At 47.8% G+C, this 27206-nt stretch overlaps 1 protein-coding gene across 4 annotated transcripts; it reads right to left on the reverse strand.

Annotated features, from left to right (window-relative positions):
- Nucleotides 1–11993: 11993 nt before the first annotated feature.
- On the reverse strand, nucleotides 11994–20409 carry LOC136326856 (C-C motif chemokine 16-like). 4 transcript variants are annotated; one of them, XM_066263382.1, is made up of 3 exons: nucleotides 20218–20407; nucleotides 17450–17570; nucleotides 11994–12877 (listed from the first exon to the last, which is right to left on the reverse strand). In XM_066263382.1, exons 1-3 carry the CDS (start codon nucleotides 20300–20302, stop codon nucleotides 12766–12768), a joined length of 318 nt encoding a protein of 105 aa, XP_066119479.1. In that variant the 5' UTR covers nucleotides 20303–20407; the 3' UTR covers nucleotides 11994–12765. The 4 variants fall into 4 exon arrangements, with proteins under 4 accessions (XP_066119479.1, XP_066119476.1, XP_066119477.1 ...); XM_066263379.1 differs by lacking the exons at nucleotides 17450–17570; nucleotides 20218–20407 and adding exons at nucleotides 13269–13410; nucleotides 14674–14828; XM_066263380.1 differs by lacking the exons at nucleotides 17450–17570; nucleotides 20218–20407 and adding exons at nucleotides 13269–13389; nucleotides 14674–14831 and having other exon boundaries at nucleotides 11995–12877.
- Nucleotides 20410–27206: the final 6797 nt, after the last annotated feature.

Raw genomic sequence — 27206 nt, forward strand, 5'->3', positions numbered from 1 at the left:
GATCTTACTAGACGGTTTCCTCATCTCTAAACTGAGCTGCCTTCTACTGAACCAAGGAGACTAGGAAGGGGAGGTGAGGTGAGGTCACTGTGGACAGTGGCGGGCACAGCAGGTCCTCAGGAAATGGCTGTAGCTGTGTGCACGTGCGCTTTGCCGCTGACGTCAGTTCACTCGGCTGGGGCCCTTATCACCAAGCAGGGGAGAAACGGCAGTGGCTAGAGCTGGGCCCAGTTCAGCAAACACTGATGGTCCTCCTCGCCTCGTCCCCTCGCCCAGTCGAGGTGAAAAAGGCACAGTGCCTGCCCTCCAGGGGTGCATGTTGATAAGATGGTCTGGGACAGCCTCAAGTTTGCAGCTGCCTCTCCGTAGCTGTGAGGTCTGCAGACAGTGTGCTCTGCCCTAACATGACTATTGCAGGACAGGATGCAGCAGTGGTGTTTACAGGGGACACTCAGCGAAAAGGCTCATGTGCAAGCTGGAGGCTGCTCCATGAGGACGCGGCATCGGACCAGTAGGGACCTGGAATGCAGTCTCCCCCAGCACCAGGGGCTCTTACATCCGGGCTCCACAGTGACCCTGCAGCACACTGGCCTTCCTTGCCACAGAGGAAGTTTTCTGAAAACAGGTGTGCCTCCCAGCTGCAGAAACATAGCTCCTTCTCCCAGGACGGGCAGTGGTGGAAAGCATGGGTGTTGAGAGGAAGGTAGACCTGGGTTTGAGTTCTTGCCTGGCTGTTGATTTTCTCAGTGGGTATGTTATTTAGCTTAACGCCTAAGTTTCCTTTTTTTTTTTTTTCTCTCTTCTTTTTCCAACTGAAAGGTGGGGAGATAGAAAGACAGACTCCCTCATGCACTCCAGCCAGGATCCACTGTCTTAGGCTGATGCTTTGCCCATCTGGGGCCATGCTCGCAACCAAGCTATTTTTAGCACCTGAGGCAGAAGTTCCATGGAGCCATCCTCAGCCCCCAGGGCTGATGCGCTAGAACCAACTGAGCTGTGGTTCTGGGAGGGGAAGAGAAAGAGAGAGAGAGAGAGAAGAGAAGAGAACAGAAGAGAACAGAAGAGAGGGATGGGATGGAGAAACCAATGGTTGCTTCTCCTGTGTGCCCTGACTGGGAATCGAACCCAGGACCTCCACACACTGGGCCGACGCTCTACTACTGCACCAACCGGCCAGGACTAGTTTCCTTGTTTGTCAAATGGGGTTAATAATACTAGTAATTGTTCACTGTGAGGATTTAAAGAAATGTATGAGGCATCACAGAAATGCTTTGGTAGAGCTGGCTAAAGTTGAGCTGGTTAGTCTAACTGTTAGACTCTAACATGAGGGTAAGAAATCTTAGGAAAGGAATTATTACTCTTTGGCTTAGGGAAAATGCTTAATGGGCATCTTAGATTATAAAAGGGGACCCCCCCTCATTCCACCCCTACCTATATTGCCTAGAGAGGGCTAAACTGTTCTGCCTGAGGAAGAAATAGGATTGGGCATTGTTCATGGTCAGCGTGAGTCAGTACGGCGTTGTGAGGGAGAAGTGGGGTGGTGTGCAGAGGTCCCAGTTCTTGGGAAGAAAATTGGGCCAGGGAGAGATTCATTTCTTCTGTCAGTGGGTCTTTAAGACAGGGATCCTTATGACTAATACCTAATTTCAAGTTCTCACCCGAATCATTCTGTGCTACATTCAGAACTTAGCTTATGCCCAAATTTCCAGGAAACTTTTGCTGACACCCAATAGCTTAGAGCTGTGCTATTTAGTGGGGAGAAGGACTGAGGGCCCTTCATGTCGGGTGAAGCAGTGTGGGAAGGAATAGAGTATTCAGTGGAAGCTGGGAACTGGAGGAAGAGGTGCCAGACTACACGAGCCGTCAGTTCTGCTTGGGGGCGTCGGGATGAAACTCGACTGCTTGGCGGGATCTGAGATGGAGGATGGAACGATTTTTCTGGGTATTCTGGTGGGGCTCTGCACGGCCCCGTATCAGAGAATGCCAAGCGGGGGGCTTTAGAAGGATGGAGGGCATGCTGAGAATCAGGTTGGTGGGAACTGGCTGGGGCAGAGGCAGTGAGTGAGGGGCCCTGGGCCCAGACCACACCCAGAGAACACACCATGAGTTTCCCCAGCGTGGCTCTGTGGCAGTCAGGAGGGTTCACAGGCGAGGTGAGATGAGCCACACTCAGTGCAACATCAACTGAAGCCAGCAGGATGCGAATCATGTCCCTCAGCCCCAACCAGAGTGACAAGGCTGCCTAAAGTGGCCCCTGCATCCGGAAGCCCTCTTGGGAGATAAGAAACAGCCCTTGACAGGGAGTCTAAACTTCACATTGGCGGCGAATGTCTACCTGATGTGCATGGCTTTATTCCAGATAGATGGTTTCCCAGTATTCTTTGCACCGTTGGTGGGTGCTATGCAGCATGAGATCAGTTACTGAAAATACAGAGAACAACTGTTTTTTTTTGGTCTGTGTAAGCGGTAACATCTTTGACACTGGCACATGATTAATGATGAGGAACCACCCCCACTGTTGCATCCACACACAGTGCTCCAGCCACAAACCACGCTCGCGTACTGCAGACACACTGGAGGCTTTCTAGCCTCGCAGCTGCGGACGCTCTGGCCAGTCTCTCTTCAAGTCTTTGTTAGTGCTTCTGAAAACAGGAGGGGATCCTGAGAGCCAGCACCCCCTTATGTCCTACAGCTGTCCCCTGGTGGCTTCACTCTCTTACTGGGGCTTAATTCTACCCTTACCTCCCAGGGACCAGGCTGGGGAGGCTCAGAAAGTAGGATGTGGAACTGTTTTGTTAAAAAAGAAAAATAAAAAGGAAGGAAGGAAGGAAGGAAAGAAAGAAGGAAGGAAGGAAGGAAAGAAAGGAGGAAGGGAGGAAGGGAGGAAGGGAGGAAGGAAGGAAGGGAGGGAGGAAGAAAGGAAGGAAGGAAGGAAGGAAGGAAGGAAAGAAGGGAGGAAAGGGAGGGAGGAAGGGAGGAAGGAAGGAAGGAAAGAAGGAAGGAAGGAAGGAAGGAAGGAAGGAAGGAAGGAAGGAAGGAAGGAAGAAAAGAAAGAAAGAAATGGAAAACACAGAGGCTAAGTCTGACTGACAGGGAGGTTGGGCTGAACCCAGGCTGAGGGGGTATCAGGTTGGATGGGTTTTCTCTTCATTGTTCTGTGGAATTTGTCCTTTCCTCCTGTAAAACGGGGGATAATGTTAGACAGTACTTCCCTCAAGGCTCGTTGGGAAGATGAAGTGAAACGACGTAAAGAACCGGACAGCGTCTGGCTCACGGCAAGCACTCGGTACAGAAGAGCCGGTGTTATTCTGATTACTCTCTTTCACCCTTTTTACTTTTGGTTTTTCTCTCTCTCCCTCTTTTCTCTACTTTCTCCATCAGTGAAAAGGTGAATGATAGTGCCATTCAGACTCTACCGTGAGGAAATGGGAACTTTCCAGTTGGGAGTGAGGGGCTGGTAATAGGAATTGTCATGAACCCACATTTTGGGCAGCCAAGCCACAGCCGTGGGGACTTACTACCGCCCTCACCTGCTGCTCCCTGAAAGCCAGTTCCACCACTCTCTAGGTGTCTGACCCTGAGCAAATAAATGGCTTCACTTTTTTGAGCCCTTTTTCTTATTGGTCATGTGGGGGATGATACTTTATAGTACGTAACGTGCCTGGGATAATTAATTGGCATATTCTATGTCACAGGCCCAGAAGAATGCTTGGCTTGGCTCACAGCAAATGTTCAATACATGTAGCTACTTAAGCTAAAATGATGATGGCCAATAACTTAGAAGTCATTTTTTTATATATATATTTTTCTGAAGTTGGAAACGAGGAGGCAGTCAGACAGACTCCCGCATGCACCCGACCAGGATCCACCTGGCATGCCCACCAGGGGGCGATGCTCTGCCCATCTGGGGCATTGCTCTGTTGCGATCAGAGCCATTCCAGCGCCTGAGGCAGAGGCCGTGGAGCCATCCTCAGCCGCCGGGCCAACTTTGCTCCAGTGGAGCCTCCGCTGCGGGAGGGGAAGAGAGAGACAGAGGGGAAGGAGAGGGGGAGAGGTGGAGAAGCAGATGGGCACTTCTCCTGTGTGCCCTGGCTGGGAATCGAACCTGGGACTCCTGTATGCCAGGCTGACGCTCTACCACTGAGCCAACCGGCCAGGGCAGGGGTCATTCTTTTTTTTTTTTTTTTTTTTTTTTTTCATTTTTCTGAAGCTGGAAACAGGGAGAGACAGTCAGACAGACTCCCGCATGCGCCCGACCGGGATCCACCCGGCACGCCCACCAGGGGCGACACTCTGCCCACCAGGGAGCGATGCTCTGCCCATCCTGGGCGTCGCCATATTGCGACCAGAACCACTCTAGAGCCTGAGGCAGAGGCCACAGAGCCATCCCCAGCGCCCGGGCCATCTTTGCTCCAATGGAGCCTCAGCTGCGGGAGGGGAAGAGAGAGACAGAGAGGAAAGCGCGGCGGAGAGGTGGAGAAGCAAATGGGCGCTTCTCCTGTGTGCCCTGGCCGGGAATCGAAGGAGTCATTCTTGACTTTCATTTCCCTCACACCTTTCTTAGATTGGGGCCCCCTGGACCATGAGATAAAGATTTGAGTGCAAGTAGTCGACTGGGAGGTGGCCCCTAGAAGTTTCAGTAGGAAAACAGAGAAATGAAATGTAAAAGGGAAGGAAGCCACCGCAGGGTTCCTTAGTGAGCAGGTTCCCACTGTCAAGGGCAGCCCTGCTGGGGCCTCTGGGGGACTGTGTAGAGCAGTCTCAGTGTAGTCCATCCTGCCCACCCTGGCCCTGGGGCGTGGGGGGGGGAGCTCAGTGATTTCTCCACCAGATTGCTTGTTAGGATTCTGGAGCTTGGCTGCGGAGTCAAGGGCCTGTACCCCCTCTCACCACCACCACCCACCACCCCGCTGGTAGTAAGCAAGTGAGGAAGCCTGTGGGCACCCTGCCCATCCTGTGGCCAGCAGCTAGAGGCCTCATTGTTATTCAACCTCAGGACTGGGTCAAGGAGTCTGGTCAGACCAGGGAAGCCACAGTGGGAACTGGTTTGTCCCGAGTCTGCTCTGTGTCAGCTCCAAGCGCTGCTGCATCTCTGTCCTTTTGGTGTCGCAGGGGTTACCCGGAGGCGGATTTAACGGTAGGCGCAACAGACACGTGCCCTGGGCCCCGACTTCTGAAGGGCCCTGCAAATCCCCAACTTTTTTCTAATGACATCAAGTTTGGTTTCATATGTGCAATTTTAACATTAGTAGTATATAATATTTTTTATTTATTTAAAAATATGGTTAACATGTATTTTTATTTTCTCCATCTTTTTTTTAAGGGGCCCAATATTTTCTTCTGCACCCGGGGCCTCAACCGACCTTAATCTGCCTCTTGGGCCACCATTCACTTTGCTGCTGGTCAGGACTGTGAGACTTGGGCCTCATCTCGCATTGGGATCCGGCTCATTTCACCTGGCCATCATGGAAGGGATAATTAACTTTTGTTGAAAGTAGCAGAAATCTAAATGAGCTTAATCAAAAAGAAAACCTAATGACTCACGTAACTGCAAAGTGTAAAAACTTCTGGGCTTCAGGTCTGGCTTGATCCAGAGACTCAAACGATGTCATCAGGGGTTTCTCATGCTCCACTTTTTATCCCTGTTTATTGTGTATGCTGCTCAGTTTTCTTCTCCTAAAAATGCTAGAGTTCCTTTATTCAGAGGTGGGAGAGAGGGACAAAGTCGTAATCTTTCATCATTCTAGCTTAGCCAATCCCAGTAAGGAGCAAGCTTCCTTCTCCAAGTGTTCATTGCCAATCTTAGGGAGGTACTTGGTCTGCCCCTGGTGGAGACTTGGTGGGTTGTGTATCTACCTCTTGAACTAATCTCTACAGTTGGGTGTGGGGAGAGCCCAGAGACAGACAGTGTCATCAGGACCCATTATGGTCAGACACAAGATTGTCTGCAGGCACTGTGAGGGGTGACTGTGGGGTCGGGCACACTTCCCTCAACTGCCCTGACTCTGTTTCCCTAACTCTACCAGCGAGGGCCCGTGGTGGTGCAGCAGACATAGCAGACTTCTCTGACACTTTTGGGAAGATGTTGGGTGGTTTATATTGCCACTGTCCAAACAACCTACGTGGAAGTGTTAGATGTCTTAGACATCCTCTGGTCTCTCTGTCACTTGGAATTTCTTTCTGCTGATCAATTCCCTTCCATGTGGCCTCATCTTTTCTCTTGTTCTGCAGCTCTCTCTCCTCTTTTCTCTGTTTCCTCTCTCTCAACTTAATTTTTTTTTTTTTTTTAGTGAGAGAGAGAGAGAGAGAGAAAGAGAGAGAGAGACAGGAAAGGAGAGAGATGAGAAGCATCAACTCGTAGTTGCAGCACCTTAGTTGTTCATTGATTGCTTCTCATACGTGCCTCGACCAGGGGGCTCCAGCCAAGCCACTGACCCATTGCTCAAGCCAGCGACCTTGGGCTCAAGCCAGAGACCATGGCATCATGTCAATGATCCCACGTTCAATCTGATGACCCTGTGCTCAAGCCAGTGACCTTGGGCTCAAGCCAACGACCATGGCATCATGTCGATGATCCCATGTTCAATCTGATGACCCTGTGCTAGTGACCTTGGGATTTCAAACCTGGGACCTCAGTGTCCCAGATCGATGCTCTATCTACTTTACCACCACGGGCCAGGCTCGTTCACTCTTTACTGGACTCCTCAAGGTATTTTCCTAAATAAAAGCAATTCCTTTTTAAAGAACAGCTCTGGTGCCAGCTAACAGGATAATTGGTTATTTCATCTTATATCATCATCAGAATAGGCCTGTCCTGGACCAGAATCTGAATCAATGGGAATTCCGTAAGCAGACTTCCTGTGATTTAATGAAATTCACTGGGGAGAAGGAGCTGGCTGCATTTTAATTTATTATCATGTGTCTAAACTATAGTACTACTGCTTCGGATAGGGGAGCTGGCTGAGTTCCAACTCTGGTTTTCTCTAAATTGAAGATCTATTTGTCAGATAACAGACAATGAGCTATTGGTGCAACTGGAGTTTAAATTATACTCGTCTTGATGATGAAGGTTATTACATTTCTCAACACTGGAATGATTTGCAAGTATAATGTGAAGATGATACCATGTAAAATTTTGTTGTATGTTTTTATTGTAGACACAGCCCCTGTGGAGATTCAAAGTCACAGCAAAGACAAGGTCTGAGGGGCGAGAGTCACCCTGCCCTGCCCCCACCCAGCTAGACTTGCTGATTTCCACCTGCAGGCTCGGTTGCTCCTTGGTGAGCAAATCAAGGCTGACCTGAAGGATACCTAGGGACTGGGAGGCTTTTTAAAGTTGGACCCTAGATTCAATACCCTATCACTCGTCCCTGGGCCCCAAGTCATACAGCTCACTCCCAGTACCATATTTGGCACATGAAAGGTACTCGATAAATAGCAATGATTATCACTCTCTGTATTCTCCCTTTTCTTGCCATGGGTCCCATTTAAAAGGACATGGCTCCTACTTCCGCCTTGGTTTTGAGTTCTTATTACTTGATCTCCAGTAGTCTGAAAGGACCAAGATCTTGTCGTGCCCTGAATTCCCAGCCTGAGTCTTTCCCTGGTGTCTCCCCATCCACCCAACCAAGGGTGTATACCATTTGCAGGACTGGGATTCTGGTCTCATTTCAGTTACAAGATCCCAGTCTCTGAGTGGTTTCCAAAACTTCCTTAGAGACCAAGAACTGGCCTTGCTCTTGACACTGTTTTCCAGGAGCTTGGACCCCCAGACTGTGCTCCTCCTTGGCTTTGGGTATCTCCTGCCCCCAAATTCTGTGGGGCTGTGCTTGGCAAATGCTCAGCCTTATCAATCTCTAGATAGCATCCTTTGGCCCCTGGGGCCTGGTCTCTGGGCCTGTCTCACAGTGTCAGGCAGGGACAATAGGTAGGATCTGATGGGGAGGACTGCTTCTATGACCTTCCTTGTATCTTCCTGCCTGAGACTTGGCTGAAAACCATCAGCTCTCTGCTTATTTGTAATTCTCATCATCCCCCTTCCCCCGCCTTCTTTGTGGTGATGTCATCGAAGACTCTTGATGATAACAATAATTAAAATAATGGTTGGTAAAACCAATAATAAAAATTTATTGAGCTTTAATTTACTATGTGGCAGGCACTATGCTAAATGCTTTAAATGAATTAACAATGGTTCTATGGTGGGGGTACAACTATTAGTTTGATTTTATAGGCAAGGACACTGAGACACAGTGACGTTAATCAAATTGTCCGAGGTCACATAGAGCCAGAGTTAAGATAATATACTCTGTGCCAGGTATACTTGATCTTATGTAAGCCTCACATCAACTCTCCTGAGATAGAATTATTCTTTCTATTCTACAGATGTGGTGGCTTAAAAATATGTCCATAAGTTCTTTGATGTTTCTTTCATCAAGAGGTGGAGAGTATGTCCGCTGTCCTTGGACCTGGGCAGACCATTATGAATGTCTTAACAGATGAATACAAAGTGAATAGAGGATAGATGAGAAAAGGTTATACAATTTCTTGCTTTTCTTTTTAAGATACTTTCTCTGGGCGCCTTTTAAATGCAACTGCTCTGAGGCTCCTGGATGTATGCTGGAGAAACCATGTGGAGGGAGAGAGAGAGAGAAAGAGAGAGAGAGAGAGAGAGAAGTAGAGAGAGAAGTGAATTTGATTGCCTCAACATGAGACACCCCAAACCAAAAACTTCTTGCAAGCCTTTCCTGATTGTCTGTTTCTCTGATACAAATTTCATCTCTCTGAGGGAGAGTCCCATTTCTGAACCTCTGATTTCAGTATAGAGGCCTTGATTGATCAGACATAACTTACTTCAACTTACTTCACTTGTGGTGACAAGTTTTCTTTCAGTACTTTATTTTTTAAAACTTATTTTTATTTTTTATTTTTTGTGTGTGACAGAGACAGAGAGAGGGACAGATAGAGACAGACAGACAGGAAAGGAGAGAGATGGGAAGCATCAATTCTTCGTTGTAGCACCTTAGTTGTTCATTGATTGCGTTCTCATATGTGCCTTGACTGGGGGGCTACAGCGGAGCGAGTGACCCCTTGCTCAAGCCAGTGACCTTGGGCTCAAGCCAGCGACCATGGGGTCATGTCTATGATCCCACGCTCAAGCCAGCAACCCTGCACTCAAGCTGAATGAGCCTGTGCCCACACTGGCGACCTGGAGGTTTCAGGCCTGGGTCCTCTGCATCCCAGTTCGAGGCTCTATTCACTATGACAATGCCTGGTCAGGCTCTTTCAGTACTTTAAACTGTTGTTTCACTGTGATCTCCATGGTTTCTGATTCAAACTTGTCAGTCATTCATTTTTTTCCCCTGTATGTAATGTACCGTTTTTCTCTCCTGCTTGTAAGACTTGATTTTTTGTTTTCTGAAGTTTGACTTTGATATGTCTAAGCATGAATTTCTTTAAATCTATCCTATGTGGGATTTGCTGACCTTGAACCTGTAAAGGTATGTCTTTCGACAAATTTGGGAAGTTTTCTGTTATTAGTTCTTTAAATGTTTTTTTTGTTTGTTTGTTTTTTACCCCATTCTTTCTCTTTTTCTTCTGGATTCCAAGTATCTACATGTTAGAACTTTTGAAATTGTCCCACAGATCCCTGAGGCTCTATTCGTTCTTTCCTAATCTTTTTTCCTTTCTCTTACTCAGGTTGTATCATGTTTAGTTGCTTCCTCACTTTCTTTCCTTCCTGTCCCGCCCACTGGTTCCCCATGTTGCTGTGTGTGACCTTCACCCAGCCAGAGCTGTTCCTTTCTCTGACCAGGGAGGGGAAAAGCCCACTGCTCTAGCCCTTATTTTCTACTTCTCCCAGTTGATCAGCTATGTTCCACAGGCCAACAGTCACAGAAGCTGTTTGGGTTAGGGTTACATTACGGAGGTGAGGTCTTCTTTGCTTGATCAGGACTGTGAGACCCCTGTGTGTTAGAATAAGGAGGTTCTCTGTGTGTGGGCGTGAGTCTGTCGCTCTTTGTGTTTAAAGCCAGGCATCTGTCTACCTGGAAGGGACAGGAATAGCCCTCTTTGAGAACAGTTGAGTGAGCCTGAGCAACGTACTTCTGCTTCTGAACCATTCACATTTTCTGGCAAATCTGATCATGTCCTAGGATGGAGATTTGACCCTGTATGTAGACTTTCAATTAGTTTTTCAGGTTGACATATTAATCCAGAAGTCCTCTGATGGACTTGGAAATTTCCTGCTGCCTTGGGTACATGTTGAACTTGTTCTGTCTCCTATGTCAACCCAAGCTCTGTCACCCCTCCACGTTCACTCTGGCCTCTGCAAGCAAAGTTCCAGACTTGACTACATGGGATTTGTTAGTGATTCTGTCATCCCTGGGCTGTGAGCTCCTGGAGGGAGGAGTTTGATCGTGTTTACCTCTCAGTTTTGATAGCAAGGAGGGTGGAGAAAAATTCCTGGATCAAGGAACAGGAGCTCTCAGCCCAGTAGGGACGAAGGCATGTAGCACTGCCCCCCTGTGGCGGGTCAAGGGCAGGAAAAGCCTTGGTCAGAGCCTCGGGCCCTTACCTGCCTGAGCCCCTACCTGGACAACGTGGTGATTGATAGGCCATTTGGCAAGTTAAAGTGCTTTTGGCACAAGAAACAGAAACTAAGATCTGCTAACCCTGGCTAAGGGGGATACCCAGATTTCCATGGGTGGATGAATGAATAAATAAAATGTGGAATACACATGCAATGTGTTACTGCGTTTTAAAAAGGAAGAAAATTCTGACTCATAACATGGGTTAACCTTAAAGATATGGGCTAAATGAAATAAGCCAGTCACAAAAGGACAAATACTGTATGATTCTACTTATATGAGGTAACTAGACTAGGCAAGTTCATAGGGGCAGGAAGCAGAATGGTGATTACCAGGGGCTGGGGGAGGGAGGCATGGGATATTGTTGTTTAATGGTACACAGTTTCAGTTCTGGATGATGAAAAAGTTCTAGAGATCGATAGTGGTGATGGTCACACAACAATGTGAACGTCCTTAATGCTACTGAAGAGGACACTTAAACATTTAAAAGTGGTGTGTATATTTTACCAGACACAAACCAGAATGGACCTAACCAACAAAAAATTATTCCAGAGCTGTTAAATGCCACCACGGTCCTTCAGAAATTAACAAAACAAAACAAAACAAAACAAAAAGCTGGGGCATCTCATGGAACTAAAAGACTAGCTGAACCTTCAAGCCTTGAGCGAGGACAGGAAACGGGGTGGCTTCAGGAACTTCAGTGCAAAGTTCATAGACATTTTCCCTTGGATGCTGCTCCAGCAGCGACCTTATGTTTCTCTGGTCCAAAGCTCGGCTCTTAGAGAGTGTGATTGGCTAGCTGTGGTCAAGTGGCCATCAGGGTAGATTAGCTCCAGTTGGGGTGGGGTGGCAGGCTCACTGGGGACCACTATGGGAAGTCACAGGTCAGTTTAACAGAATCCAAGTCATTGAAAAGCCAGTTTTCAGAATGATCACTTTTCCTAATGTATTTGTTTCTCTTAATTACATATCTTTAATTGCCTGATTTTTGTTTTGTCTTCACAACAGCATTTTGGGAGAGTGTTGACTTTCTGAATCAGCTTCCTGCTGTGGAGCTAGAGGCAGAAAGTTAGCAAGAAGGGGAGACTGACTGTGTGCGCCTGGCCTCGTGCCATATAAACTCTCCAGCCCCCAACCTTGGCAAAATCTCAGGTGAGTGTTGATAAGCTTCTGAAACAACAACAACAACTGAGATTAAGTTTCTTCCACCCTAGCAGCAAGGAGGCAGGAAGTTAGGAATCAAGTTGTCAATAAAGGCGATTTTCTTTATTGAGTGGTTGAGTTTGGACCAAGATTGTTACTTCCAGCCTAGTCTAATGCCCTTTCCCTGCCCTGAAAAGGTTGGCGTGGGAGCTAGAGATCCTCACCTCTTCTTTCTATATCCACGGTGCCTGGGGGTGGGGGGTGGGGGGGGTAGGGAGGGTGGGGGGGGCATGCTCAGTATCCATGCCACCTGGGGGAGGGACACTAAATCCCCAGGGGATCTAGCAAAGCCTCAGCAAAAGGAACAAAGATCATTCGCATGTGAATATTCCCACCTTGGTCTGCTAAGAAAAAGTTATGTTTTGTGGGATTTTTTTTTGACAGTTTTTATGAGTATAAGTCTATTTGAGCCAAACTGATGATATGTGCAGAGGAGCAAGATCTCAAATGTGTTTTGTTTTAAAAAAAAGAATAATGTTTTAAAAGAAAAAAAAATACAATGAAAGAAAAAAGATCTTTCTTTTTTAAAATAGGATGAGGATGAACAGGAAAAGTCAAGAGTTCCGTGGGGCTCTTAATGAGTCCAAGGTTAGACACGGTCTAGCTGGTTGGAAGCTGGACGTAATTATTCAGAACGGCTGTTGTATTGGTGTGAGGGGAGGGACTGAGAGCAAGGAGAAGGATGTCAAAGTGTGTTTCTGTGATTCAGAATGTCTGCTCACCTCCCTTACCTTTGGCATTTCCTCCAAAAATTGAGAAAATATTCAAAATAGTTTTTTGTTCTTTGGTTTTTTGTTTTGTTTTTTTTTCTTTATCACTGGCTTGTTTCTCTGAATGTGACTGTCATTCAGACCTCAAGGCTGCCCTCGTAGCTCATGGGGTCACACCTTATTTTTTTTTTTAAACCGAGGCTCCCTGATTATCATGAGGAATTAAGGAGCTGGGCTAGGCCTTTCTATGGTCGAATAGATTTAACCTAGGCCGCGTTCCTGGGGGGTAGCAAAGGCAGGTTGGGATCCTTGATGTAATCTTGGACCCATTTGTTGTTGGGATTGGCGCAGACGTCATAGTCCTTTTTGGTGACAAAGCTGTGGAGGCAAAGTGAGACTGTCATGGGCCATGGAGTAGAGCAGGGGTCCAGTCCACACTCCCGCACTTCCAGCTCTCACACAGGGCTTACCTAGGCCTCCCCTGCCTTGGTCCCGTCACGAGGTCTTCCTCTCTGACCTCTAGACCTCATCAATCCTCCTTTCAGCCCCTTGCCTACTCAGCCTAGACCCTCAGGCTTGCGTGTCATCACGAGCACAATTTATTGGGCCCCACAGCTATAAAATTAGCAAAATCAAGAATTAAACCCACCCCTGTCCTGTGAGATCAAAGCCCTCAGCCACTATTCTCCTCTGGCATGGAGACTTCTTGGTTCTGTGCATTCATTCTGGCCCCCAGTTCCCCTTCCTTCACCTGTAGGGAAGTGCTTACATGATTGCCGGCAGGTTACAGTTGAGGGCCTTTCTGTATCCCACCACCCGTTTCCTTGGGAGTACGCTCTCACGATATTTCCAGCAGCATGTACGTGCACTGTTCACCGACTCAATAATTTCTGCGGGAATCACGTTGAAAGCTGAGCCAAGAAGGCAGAGAAGGAGCCTATGACCTCCATCTCCTATCCACTGCATTTGACTCCTTTGATGGCAAAGCCATCTGTTAGCAGGGACTGATCATAGCTGGTGGCAAGGTTTGGGACATCTTGAGAGTACCGTTTGGCTGATCTGTGCTTTGGGTGGGCCATTTTCTCTTTCTTGAAGCTGGAGCCCATTTCACAGGCCTTTTTGACCCCCTCAGAGGGCACTGTTGTCCCCTCCCACCCGCCATATGCACACAATGACATTCATGTCCTTGGTTCTCAAAGCAAAGTTTAGAAAGACCAGGGGCATCCTGAGAGTGTGTGGGCAGATTATGTGGTGTGCATGACCCTTGCTCCCTCAAATATTTATACAAGCAGAGTCGAGCTGGACAGCATGCCAAAAGCTAGCCTCAGGAGAAAAGAAGGGTCAGGGCAGCAGAAGGTGGGCATGTGGAAGGACTGGGTGACTTAGTCCCTTTCCTGTCACCAGGTCCTCATAAGTGACAATAGACAGGGATAGGGAGTGGGCAAAACCTTGTTCTCCGAAGCCCCCAAGCATCCTGTAGCTCCAAAACCTTTCAACCCCTTTTCTCTTTCCCACAGACTTTTTTTAGACCTAGGCTGGGGTGGTGGTGGTGAAGATGGGGGTCATTCAACCTCAAAGGGCACACTTGGGCATCCCCTTGGGACTCCTTTTGGCTGCCAGACTTTATTTAGACCTAGGCTGGGGGGGGATGAAAATGGGGGTCATGCAACCTTAAAGGGCATACTTGGGCATCCCCTGGGGACTCCTTTTGGCTGCCATGATAGTCCCAGCAATCTGCGCCAGACACTGCCGGGAAGGGGTGTCTAGGTTCAGACCCCTCACTCCCGAGCTTGGCCCCAAACGTGCTTCAGCCTGCCTCACTGACACCCTTGTCGCGCACTCTGGGAGAGCAGGCTGTTCTATCCACTGGCCTTGCCTGCCTCTTTGCATACTTTCCTTGTCTCTCCTGTGACTTCCTGAGCTCCTCTTCCTAAAGGCTCATTCCTGGGGACTTCTGATGTAACCTTGACCCAGCTCTCCAGAACAGCACAACCCCAGGAGGATCAGGACCGCAGCCCAGCTCTACTTACAAAGGGGAGAGTTTGCAGATAGTGGCTAAGCAGGCAGGAGGGGAGAGGACCCCCTGGGATGAGGACAGAGATCTGAAGCGCTCTTGCCATCACCCTGCTGCCGCCCCCTTTCTCATTGCTGCCCTACCGGGACAGTGGACTCACTTGACTGGCTGTGAACAGCAGATATCATGGTGAGGATGAGGATGAGGAGAGAGAGGGCAGCCACGGAGACCTTCATCCTCTCAGTGGGGCAGATGTCCTTTTTGCTGCTGTTGTTCCCTCTCTGACCTCCCTGGTCTCCGGACTCTGACCACTTCAGAGCAGGTGGAGGAGGAGAAACAATGGCCCCTCCCCGATGCCCTCCGCAGGTGTTTGCCCACAGGGAGGGCAGTGCAGGGCGGGGCCTGGGGCAAAGTTGCAGTCAGTAGGATCGGAATTCGTGTGCGGGACGTAACAGAGAAGAGGCGTGTGTGGCGAACGCGTGCTGCATATCAGCCACCTTGCCCATCCGACTTTACTTAATCCTCACAATTGTGAAGTAGAGCTTATTCCTATTTTACAGATGAGGCCATTGAGGCTTAAAGAGGTTAAATAAATCGTGCAAGGTCACGGGAGGCAGATAGGCAGTCCTGGAAACCAGATCTATGTGACTTTACTGTTTTACCTGCCAACTACTCTATGTGGGGGAAGAAGGAAGGAGGGCTGAAGCACCCCTTTCCTCGAGTGATCGGCCTTTGGGAGAATTAGAGAGAGCACAGACTGAGGCAAGGGTAGGGTTTGGTGGTCTCAAAATGATGTCCCCCCATCTGCAGTTTGAGGACACATGATGGAGCTTGCTTTTTTATGTCACAGATTATGCTGCTAATATTCCTAAAAGACAACGTGCCTGTTCTTTGGGTTTCCGTTTTTTGCTGAGGTGTTTGGCTAATTTGTCAATGTTTTCATTTATTTCTTTAGATCTTGGACTCAAAATCAGCTTTAGGTCTTGGTTGGCTAATCCCTCCTGAGTGCCCTTAGTATGGATTTATCCAACCTGCCACCATGGTCAATCATGGCCAACAGAGGGCGCTCTAACACTGTGAGCCTGACAACCTGCGTCTGAGTCCCAGAGTTCCAGCTTCTGCCCTTTGGCTTTGGCTAAGGCTGGACCTGCCTCTCACCATCTTTTCTCTTTAGACTGCCGCAGGATCACCTTCCAGGTTGAAGGCGGCATTCAGAGAAGAGATGAAATATATAGGGGATTTTGCTGCTGATGGACTGTGAGCTTTAGAGGTATGGGGGAGTGCTTCAGATGAGAGTAGAGGGAGGTTGGGGCAGAAGGGGGAATATAGATAACTTTATGGGGCTTGCTGTTTGGCATGCCTGCTCATAAACAGGGAAAATCATACAGTGCCATTGGGCTCGGTGGGTTCAAGGCAGTTAGCGGTAGTGAAGCTGTGGCTTTTTATGAGGGTAAGGAGGGTGTGTGACGGGGGTACTCCCTTGGCCCCTGTGTATGGAGGCAAGGAGGTCTGGGAAACCTGGTTGTACATTTAGCAGGAAGGGCCCCTCTTAGCACTTGTCTGTGGAGGGCTGGAGGCCAAAGAGTAGTGACTCTAGCTCCTATGCTGTACATGCTCTTATTCTGAGTAGGTAGAGCTCCTTCTTGACCCCTTAAGGTGGGTCTGAGAGCCTTTGGGGGCAGCTGAATGTTATTCCTGAAGTACAAGCCTCTACTTCCTTCTTTCCATCCATCCATCCATTTATTTCCTGAGCATGGACTAGGCTTTCTGCTAGGTCTTGTGAGGAGGACACAAAAATGAGAAAAACAATATAGTACAGCCTGACATATGTAGTGGGTGGGGAGGGTTGGGTAAACTACACCTATGAGTCATTCCAGTCCCAGAAGGCAGCGAACCTAGGGCCTTGGGAGCAGCACAGGAAAAGGACTGTGGAGCTGGATTGCTATGGAGAGGCCTTTAGGAAGATTTACCTGCAAAATCAGGTGATGATTCTTAGCTTGACACTTGTAAAGCTTAGATAAGATAATGCACATAGAAGACACTGAAAAAATGGTAACTGTTATTGTGGTTATTCAAAGATGGCCTTTCCACTGAGTGTTTTTTATCACTTGCTGCCCACTACCCACATCGCAGCCTGACTCATTTTTTTGCACCAGACTCTGGCCAGATTTCCGCAGAGCAAGTTTTGATGCTGAGAGTGCCACCCTGGGCTGGGCTCACCTGTGTCTCAGTGCTAATGGACAAAGTCAGCAGAAATAAAGGAGGACAGGAGGGCATGACTGATCTTTAATTCAAGGCAGGACAGCTTCCAGGAAGTAGCTGGGGCTGAGGGCTGGGAGCAGGGGTGGTCTCTTTGTAAGATTCTGAGCCGTGCCCTTCCCCACTACCCCTGGGTCACTCAGATCTCCTCCAGCTCCTTGATGTAGTTCCGGACCCAGGCAGCACTGGGGTCGGCACAGAAGAAACGGCCCTTTCTGGTGATGAAGCTATGGAGCAAGAGGGAGAAGGATTGCAACCCAGGTCCAGCAGCTGGGAAGGAGAGCTTGTCCTCCCTTCTTCACAAACCCCTCACCTGACCTAGACTGTTCCCCTTGCTAAAGGCAGCCCAGGGCCCGTGTTCTTTCTGAGACAAACTCTTCAGCCTGTCAGGGCCCCTAAATCCCACCTAGTCTCCCTGTCCCCACCCAGGAAGTGCCCTTCCACCTTCTCTTCCCCTCCCTTGATACCTCCGCATCCATAGAGCTGGCTTCCTCCCGGCCCCCCAGCAGCCTCCTGATGGGCTGGAAAGCCCTCAGGTGGCCCCTGGGCTTCCTCTTCCTGTGTCAACACACCTGAGAGGCACCCTGGGGAGTCCCCATTCTGCCTCCTCCCTGACTCTGCACCTTGCCGGCTCTGCTAGCCCCTTCTACCCAGTGTGGTGTGTGACTGCCACCTACACAACGCCGGGCTTGGCGCATTGGCCGCCAGTCTTATAATATTCCACAATCCGATGACGCGGGATGGTGTGGGTAATGTAGGCAAAGCAGCATATCGTGGGGTGGTGGTAGTCAGGACCTCCTGCGGAGAAAGCATGGAGGGAAGCTGAGGTTGGGTCCCTTGTTCAAGGTGGTACCCGAGGGGAGGGAGAGGAAGGGGAGGGAGAGGGAGGGGAGGGAGGGGAGGGGAGGGAGAGGGAGGGAAGGAGGAGACAGCCCTGCAGAATCCGGAGACAGGGCTGTGGAGGAACTCAGTGCTCTCCTCTCCCGCACCACACTACTCCTCTGGCCCTCCTCCTCCTCCTCCTGCTCTGTCCTCAGTCAGTCTGCTTCCTGTTCTTCAGCCCCTCCTAGAAAGTCGGCTGATGGCTTTCAGCTCTGGATTGAAGAGCAGAGAAGCCCAGACTATCCCCGTGAGCACACGCCATCCCTGTGGGGCAGGCTGGCAGAGACACTCCAAATAGGAGACATATTTGGAAGAATTCCCAGTAGGGGTTGGGACATATTCCATTTAGGAAAGTGGACCCAGTCCCTCCCAGCCCCCCCCCCCCCATTCTGCAAAGAGGGAAGCATGCCCACAGCCATCCCCAAACCCAAAGACAACGGCCAGGGAGTCAGGACACCCAGATTCTAACCCCACCTCGCGTGTGCTGGCTTTGTGCCGTCACCTCTAGTCCCCTCTCTGTCCTCATCTGGCAGCGAGGCGGTTGGACTGTGGTGGTTTTTACAAGGAGGGAGCTTCCTGGGTCTCTGGACACGTCAGGGACTATCTTGGGGGCGCCAATGCCTCTGAGGGTAAAGTCTTGAGTGTAGGACCCCAGTCAACCATGATTTCTGCTTTACATTTTGGATCTCTGTGTAAGATTTTGCTTGAAGAAAAGGTTTCATGGTCTAAAATAATGTTGTTGTTCTTTTAAATCCCTGGATTAGGTGATACTTCAGTTATTTTCTGATTCTGAAATATCATGGTTCTTTTTTTTTTTTTTTTTTTTTGTATTTTTCTGAAGCTGGAAACAGGGAGAGACAGTCAGACAGACTCCCGCATGTGCCCGACCGGGATCCACCTGGCACGCCCACCAGGGGGTGTTGCTCTGCCCACCAGGGGGCGATGCTCTGCCCCTCTGGGGCATCGCTCTGTTGCGACCAGAGCCACTCTAGCGCTTGGGGCAGAGGCCAAGGAGCCATCCCCAGCACCCGGGCCATCTTTGCTCCAATGGAGCCTCTGCTGCAGGAGGGGAAGAGAGAGACAGAGAGGAAGGAGAGGGGGAGGGGTGGAGAAGCAGATGGGTGCTTCTCCTGTGTGCCCTGGCCAGGAATCGAACCTGGGACTTCTGCATGCCAGGCCGACGCTCTACCACTGAGCCAACCGGCCAGGGCTCAAATATCATGGTTCTTATAGGAGGTCCAAGGGGGTGATAGCAAAGCCCCACCAAGCTTGAATTATGAATGTAGCAGGAAGGGCATTTCAAACAAGCACGTGCTGTGGTGATGGGCTGGAGCGACTGGGGGTGTGCACACTGTGCGACCAACCTGGACAGACTGTGAGTGTGCATCGTGAGGAACCCGGGGTGGCCAGATGCTTGGGTGGAAGAGGAAGGCCTGGTCCTGTTACCCAGCATCATTCCGGGCAGCGTCCTTGCTCTCTTAAGAAGGGGACCAGGGACCCCCCGGTCCCAAGACCCATTCCCATGGCATTTCTCTGAGCTTACTTTTCAAAGAGGCAAATCAAACTGTCCAGACTCCCATTTACTTTAGACTAGTTTTTTCTCAACAACCTTCTACATTTCCCCACCGTTTCTGAAAAGGAAATGAGGTAAAATTGAAGGGCGAGAAATAGTTTGGTTGTCTGTAAAGGCAGCTCGTCCTAAGAAATAAGCTGGAAAAAGGTGGCTTAGGCGGGACTCCTTACCCCTGGCACCTCCCCTATGGGCCACACCTAACCACTGCCGCACTCACGAGGGCGGGGCTGGCCCTGGGAGCCGCTGCACCCACAACTCAGGGGTCAAATAGACAATATGGTCTTGAGGGGCTCCAGGCACTGCTCCTCAATCTCTCTGAGGATAATGTCCCCCAAATGGGGCAAGCCACTCTTTTGCTTAATGGCAAGGACAGAAGAATTGAGGGAGGGAAGAAGCAGGCTAGCCTCACTCTATGGCCTTGGCAGGAAGGGGACTGGTCCTGGGGACGGAGGGGATGAGCCAGTCTGAGAAAACCAGCTCTGCCCTGGCTGGCTGGCTCAGTGGTAGAACGTTGGCCCAGCATGTGGAAGTCCCAAGTTCGATTCCGGGCCAGGGCACACAGGAGAAGCGCCCATCTGCTTCTCTATCCTCCCCCCTCCTTCCTTTCTATTTCTCTCTTTCCCTCCTGCAGCAAAGCTCTATTGGAGCAAAATTGGCCCAGGTGCTGAGGATGGCTCTGTGGCCTCTGCCTCAGGCACTAGAATAGCTCCAGTTGCAACAGAGCAACGCCCCAGATGGGCAGAGCGTCACTCCCTGGTGGGCATGCTGGGTGGGTCTCGGTTGGGCCCATGTGGGAGTCTGTCTCTCTGCCTCCCTACTTCTCACTTCAGAAAAATACAAAAAAAACCCCCCAAAAAACCCCCAAAAAACAAAAAAAAACACCAGCTCTTCTCGGAGAGCCCCTCTTCCTCCTCGTGTTCCCAGCAGGCTTATCCCTGCTCATTTCCTCACAGGGACCAGGTTGGAAGGAAGACGAGGCAGTGCACTCACCTACGGAGGGCTTGGTCTTGGACCCTGGGGTGATGGTTAGGATGATGAGGACGAGGCAGGTGATGGCAGTCACAGAGACCTTCATCCCGTGAATGGAGCTCCCGTGGGACAAGAGCTGACCTGGTAAGGGCTTCTGAGGCTGCTGGGCCGAGGAAAGGTAGAGAAATGATCATTGAGGCAAAAATGTCCTTTTAAAATAAGAGAACTAAGATTTGAATGGGTGGATGCCTCAGTGATTTCATATCCTGCACATTTGCTGAGGGTGGAGTGAAGGAAACACATAGAGCCAAGATTTCAGAAGGGAAATTGCCTTCCATCCTGAGTAGGAAGAAGTTTAACCGTTTCATGTAAGCCCCCCATTAGGTAGGTGCAGGCCAGGAGCACAGTGCTGGGGGCAGGAGGCACTGTCTCAGACTGAGAAGGTCTCCAGGCTGGGATGTGCCTTGTGCCCAATTCCAGTCCCAGGTCTCAGAACAAGGCCGTGTCAGGGCTGGGGACTCAGACTGTGCTCATCTGAAGACCAGAGGGGATTTGGGGGTAACTGGATGAGCCCCCATGTCAGCTCTAGGAAATCCTCACTTGAGCTCTTAAGCAGAACTTTCAGTTGCCGGTCTCATCCTCACCCCCTCACCATACCCAGGTGAAAAGTCCCCTGATGCTAAGTAGGTAATTCCGTTGAAGGCACCTTTTCCAAGCCACTGTGTTTTCATTGATGCACAAATTTCTAAATGGATAAAGAATGGACTGATATTTTCTTCTGAAGCAGTCTACAATAGCCCTAATTTTATACAGTTGATCACCTTGGCATTGAATATTGTTATCACAAAAGTGCAACAGTCATAGCATCAGGTGAAAACTATCCAACAACATAATTTTTCCAAAGATTGGTATTTCAATCAAAGAATTTTTTAACCAGTATTTCTTCAGTCTGTTCTTTCTGAAGCTGGAAACGGGGAGAGACAGTCAGACAGACTCCCGCATGCGCCTGACCGGGATCCACCCGGCACGCCCACCAGGGGCGAAGCTCTGCCCACCAGGGGGCGATGCTCTGCCCCTCCGGGGCGTCGCTCTGCCACGACCAGAGCTACTCTAGCGCCTGGGGCAGAGGCCAAGGAGCCATCCCCAGCGCCCGGGCCATCTTTGCTCCAATGGAGCCTTGGCTGCGGGAGGGGAAGAGAGAGACAGAGAGGAAGGGGGGGGGGGGGTGGAGAAGCAAATGGACGCTTCTCCTATGTGCCCTGGCTGGGAATTGAACCCAGGTCCCCCGCACGCCAGGCCGACGCTCTACCGCTGAGCCAACCGGCCAGGGCCCCATTTGTGTAACTTTGATTTTTCTTTTATGTCTGCATTTTCAAGAATAAATTTGTGATAATTACTCATTTCAATCGCATTTTTTCTCAGAAAAACTTCATCAACAATCTCTTTGAAAATTGAAATTTCCAGTCTATTGTTGTCATCAGCGTCATCCAGTTTCTGAGAAAAGCTATCGAAAATACCTGAATTTGGATCATCAAAGGCAGGAGAAATTGTTGGAAGAAACTTTCCTGCAGACAGCCATTTCCTCAACACAGGGGTTTATTCGGTGTACAACGAGGCCTTTTTGCTTGTGTTGCTGGCCCAGGATCAGAAGAACCTTCATCAGACGAAGAATCGATTATTTCATCATTGGAATCACTATCACTGCAAGATGAATATTCATCATCGGACTCTGCATTTGTCAAGATATTATGAATATCTTCTACAGCTAGCCTTCCTGCCCAATTGTGTCTCGATGTCTTTCCTGGGGAAGAATTGAAAATTTTAGACTAATGAAGGATGTATATGTCGAGAAAAAAGCAAAAAATTAGAAAAACAACAATTGTACCAGGTAAGATCCTGAATATTGTGGTATTAGAACAACAATAATAACATAAAATGACAAAAAACAGCTGTGAGTGCAATAAGTTCTGTCAACGGAACTATGGCAGCTACATATGCACATACTCAAGGCTGAACGTAGTTACTAGTATTATGGAACAGGTGGTAGCACTCTTCAGAGATACTTTATAGTGATAATTGGGCTCACCAGCCTCCAGGATAGATGGCAACACATGCTACAATGCTTCTGAAAGGGAGGTGTGCATGCACACCTTTACTGCTCCAGCTCAAAGTTTAAAGACATACATGTACAATTGTACTCTGGATGGTCAGGAGGCACGAGGACGTGCATGAATGTTTGTACTACTCAAAGGGTTGAGCACTGTGCTATATGGAGAAACATAGGAGCCCCACTAAACCGTCTCTAGAAATGTCCTGGCAGGCTTGGGTTCTCCTGAACTCAGGTAGCGGGTCCCTTTGGAACCATCTCTTGGTTTCTAGCTTTCATTATAAAGAAACTTACTTGGTGGGAACCTAAAATATACCGAGTTCAGGGATGGCTGGTAGGTTTTCTTGATTAGTGGTGGACACGAGTTCAGTGTTGGAAGCTACTCCGAGACCACGCCCACGCAGATCAGAAGGGAGGGCTGGGACTGACGGTGGTTTCTGTTCTGGCGCAGTCGTGTGCTGTGTATTGTATTTGCCATTTACTGGGGAGGAATCAGGGCTCAGGAAGGGTCAGAGACTTGCTCACATGCAGAAATGATTGGGATACAGGACAGAGCCAACTCTGTAGACTCAGTCCAGTGGCCTTTGCCATGCTCTTCTGCGGCGAGGGGACACTCCCTCATTCTGCTTGCTGCTGTTGTTAGAAGGCTGTTAATGTCTTCTCACCTTGATTCATCAAGGCAGGGAACTTGTATTACTTATCTTTGCCCATTACACAGAGCCTAGTATATAGCAGGTGATTTACAGATTATTTTTATTTTATTTTTGTTTGTTGTTGTTTTTTGTATTTTTCTGAAGTTAGAAGCAGGGAAGAGGCAGACTGACAGACTCCCGCATTCACCGTACCGGGATCCAGCTGGCATGCCCACCAGGGGGTGATTCTCAGCCCATCTGGGGCATTGCTCCACTGCAATCGGAGCCATTCTATTGCCTGAGGCAGAGGCCATGGAGCCATCCTCAGCACCTGGGCCAACTTTGCCCCAATGGAGCCTTGGCTGCCTGAGGGGAAGAAAGAGAGAGAAAGGAGAGGGGGAGGAGTGGAGAAGCAGATGGGTGTTTCTCCTGTGTGCCTTGTCCGGGAATCAAACCCCAGACTTCCACATGCCAGGTGATGCTGTACCACTGAGCCAACCAGCCAGGGCCACTATAGCAGGTGATTTACAAATATGTGTTTTAGAAGGGTGGATAAATAAATTGAGCTGTTCTAAGTATGTATATCTTACAAGGAACAACGGAATTCTCATGCTTACATGCCAAGATAGTAATTTATTAGAAATTTTCTGTATTTGTTATTGTGAATAATAACATTATTTAAACTTTGAAAATCAAATGATAATAACTATCATTAGGAACAATCTAAGGAAACCAGTTTGTTTCTGGGAAGAACGTCAGTTGGAAAGAAATGATGTCCACTCCTTTGTTTTTGTGGAGACCAGCCTACCTGCCAAGTTGTTACTAGGAGCTTTATAGGAAATTCCTTTATTTTTCAAGCAGTTATTGAGTTCCTATCTACATGAGTCTGGATATGCTAATTGCTGTAATAACCCCTAACTCTCAGGGGATTGATTAAAGATAGTTCATTTCTCGCTCATGTTGCAGTCCAGTGTGGGCCGTCAGTGCGGTGAGGGTGTGTGTATTGGGGAGGGCTGTTTCATTCGCCCGTTCAGAGACCAAAGCTCTTCCCTCTTGTGATGCTGACATTTTCAGCACGAGGCCTCCAAGTTTGCTACCAAAGGGGAGAAGCAGAAAGGGACTGGGATTTTTTTAATGGACCAGTTCTAGAAGTATTATGAATTACTGTCACTTACACTCCATGGCCAGAATGAAGTTACTGGCTCCCACATAATGGCAAAGGTTTGGGAAACAGAGCTCATCTGTGTGTCCAGAAGGAAAGGGAATGGGGTTTAGTGATCACACCACTCCTCTGCCACAGGATCAAATGCCACGCACAGGGCAAGCTTGGAGGCTGGTGATGAAGATGACCTCAGTCCCATAAAATCTTTAAAAAATTGAGACATAAGTGTTTCGGCTTATGCCGTTAACATCATACAGTACTTACAGACTACGTGGGTGAACTAGTTCCGTTCCCGGCAGCAGAAGAATGCGCAGTATATATTCTTTTTCTGCAGAATAGTTGTATTTTTATGTTCTAGATCAGAGGTAGTCAACCTTTTTATACCTACCACCCACTTTTGTATCTCTGTTAGTAGTAAAATTTTCTAATCACTCAATGGTTCCACAATAATGGTGATTTATAAAGTAGAGAAGTAACTTTACTTTATAAAATCTATAAAGCAGAGTTACAACAAGTTAAAGCATATAATAATAATTACTTACCAAGTACTTTATGTCAGATTTTTGCTAAGTTTGGCAGAATAAATCTTTATAAAACAACTTACTATAGTTAAATCTATCTTTTTATTTATACTTTGGTTGCTCTGCTACCGCCCACCATTAAAGCTGGAATGCCCACTAGTGGGCGGTAGGGACCAGGTTGACTACCACTGTTCTAGATTATGATTTTACAACTGTGTTAGGATAGGTAAGTGACTTAGGCTAGGGTATTTCGACTTATACCAAAATTCGGGTTTCGTCACTGTTGTTAGAACAGAACTGTGTTGTAACCCAAGGACCCCTGTAGCTCGGTTGGGAGCATCCCCAGATGGGTAGAGCGTCAGCCCCAGATGGGGGTCGCCAGGTGGATCTTGGTCGGGGCGCATGCAGAAGTCTGTCTCTCTATCTTCCCTACTCTCACAAAAAAAGAAAAAGAAAAAGAAAAAGCACTTTCTCAGCAGGACCCTGGGGAATACAGCTGTCAGTCAGTGGGTGTTGGGAGAAGAAGCTTGGGTGCGCAGAACAAGCCCTGACCTTGCCAGTCCTCACTTCAGGACAGGCAGGTGCAGTGTTGGCCCCAGGACAAATCCGCAAGCACAGTTCTATATATAAAGAATGCTATCTGTGTTGGGAGCCTTCCAGAGGAGGCCATGGGCCAGACAGAATTTAACTTCTGGTCAAAGATAAGAAGGCCCATTCCCTGCCACTTAGAAATAAAGCTCTCTGATAATCTCAGTGAAAGCCTGACTAGTTCCACCCCTCCTCCTTCTTCACCTGCCAGAGACAGGATCCCAGTAAATAGAATCTGCATTTACAACCCAGGAACGAGAGATTTCCACTTATGCCATAAATAAAGAAAGACATCCATGAAGGCTGAAATATACTAAGGTACTCTTCCCGGTCCACCAGCCAGCATGCCTAGCTGTTTACCCACACCTCCTAAGTGATGTGTCTGAGTGAGGTCTCAGGACCACCTGCATAACAATTACCCGGAAAGTTTGTTTAAATTGTATATATCTGTGCTTTATCCCTTATCCCCAACCATTTCCTGCCCATCACTCCACTCCCAAATGAGGGAGTAAAAGAAACTTTTCTACACATAGTCAAACCTTCCAAGGTTAGCTCTTTTAGTAGGAAGGATAGGATATACTGGGATTTGTGTTTAATCTCTTTGGCGTTATAGTAATTTCCAGCTTTCATCATTGTCTCAGGATTTCTTTCTAATAGTGATTTATTATTACAAAGGACATTTGGTTATCGATCATTTTTTTTCCTATTGATTGTCCTCAGGGAGCCACACCAAAAGTAAGCATAGGTTTTAAACTTAAAAAAAAAATTTTAAAAAGCTTTGCTGTTTTCTAAAATTCAGTGCATTCTTCTGAGTTTTATGAGACAGTTGACCAAGATTTACTAATTATAAATATATAGACTTTAATAGATATAAATGTAAAATTGATATTAACTCTAACTTTAAATGTTTTTTTTAAATGTCCTTTAACTTTCAAGAAGACATTTTTTTTAGGAAGTAGTTGTATCTATTAAGAAATAAGGCAACAGCCATGTTCATTGCAGCAATGTTCACAGTGGCCAAGACATGGAAACAACCAAAAAGCCCTTCAACAGAAGATTAGATAAAGAAGATATGGTACATATATACTATGGAATTCTACTCAGCCATAAGAAATGATGACATCGGATCATTTACAACAACATGGATGGACCTTGATAACATTATACTGAGTGAAATAAGTAAATCAGAAAAAACTAAGAACTATATGATTCCATACATAGGTGGGACATAAAAATGAGACTCAGAGACATGGACAAGAGTGTGGTGGTTACTGGGGAGGGGGTAGGAGAAGGTGGGGGTAGGGAGGGGGAGGAGCACAAAGAAAACCAGACAGAAGGTGACGAAGGACAATTTGACTTTGGATGATGGGTATACAACATAATCAAATGTCAAAATAACCTGGAGATGTTTTCTCTGAATCTATGTACCCTAATTAATCAATGTCACCCCATTAAAATAAAAAAAAAAAAGAAATAAGGCAACAGGTTGACTGCATACCTTCAATTACATTTGAACATTGTCTAAAAGGCCCACCCAGGACTCCTTATATCAGTGGGGGAAATGGACTTTTGATTGATGTTCTATTTACTATTGTATTGATCAGGCCTTGGACTTAGTGAGAGTACATGTGAACTTGTAAATTTTTGTCCAGTGCAGATGAGAATGTTTTTTGTCCAGTAGAAAAGATAATTCAAGATAATAATTATATTGAAATACTGGACTTACTCTGTTTTTCAGATTTCAGAATGCCACCCCCAATTAACTGTATAAATCTCTGTTCCTCAGATCTTAGAATCAGTTTTATGGTTTTCTCATTAATGGGTTAAGTACATCTTTGACATATATTCAATCAATATTTGAGTAAATTATGTTTTTTAGATACTTTTAAAAATGTTTTTAGCTTCTTAAAATTATATTGTGATGTCTCATTTTGAAAAAAAAAACAAACCCCACAAATGCAAAGTTCAGCTATTTCTACATTTCTTTTTCTTCATAAAGT

This window comes from Saccopteryx bilineata, chromosome 2, assembly GCF_036850765.1.
Source record: "Saccopteryx bilineata isolate mSacBil1 chromosome 2, mSacBil1_pri_phased_curated, whole genome shotgun sequence".
Lineage (NCBI taxonomy): Eukaryota > Metazoa > Chordata > Mammalia > Chiroptera > Emballonuridae > Saccopteryx > Saccopteryx bilineata.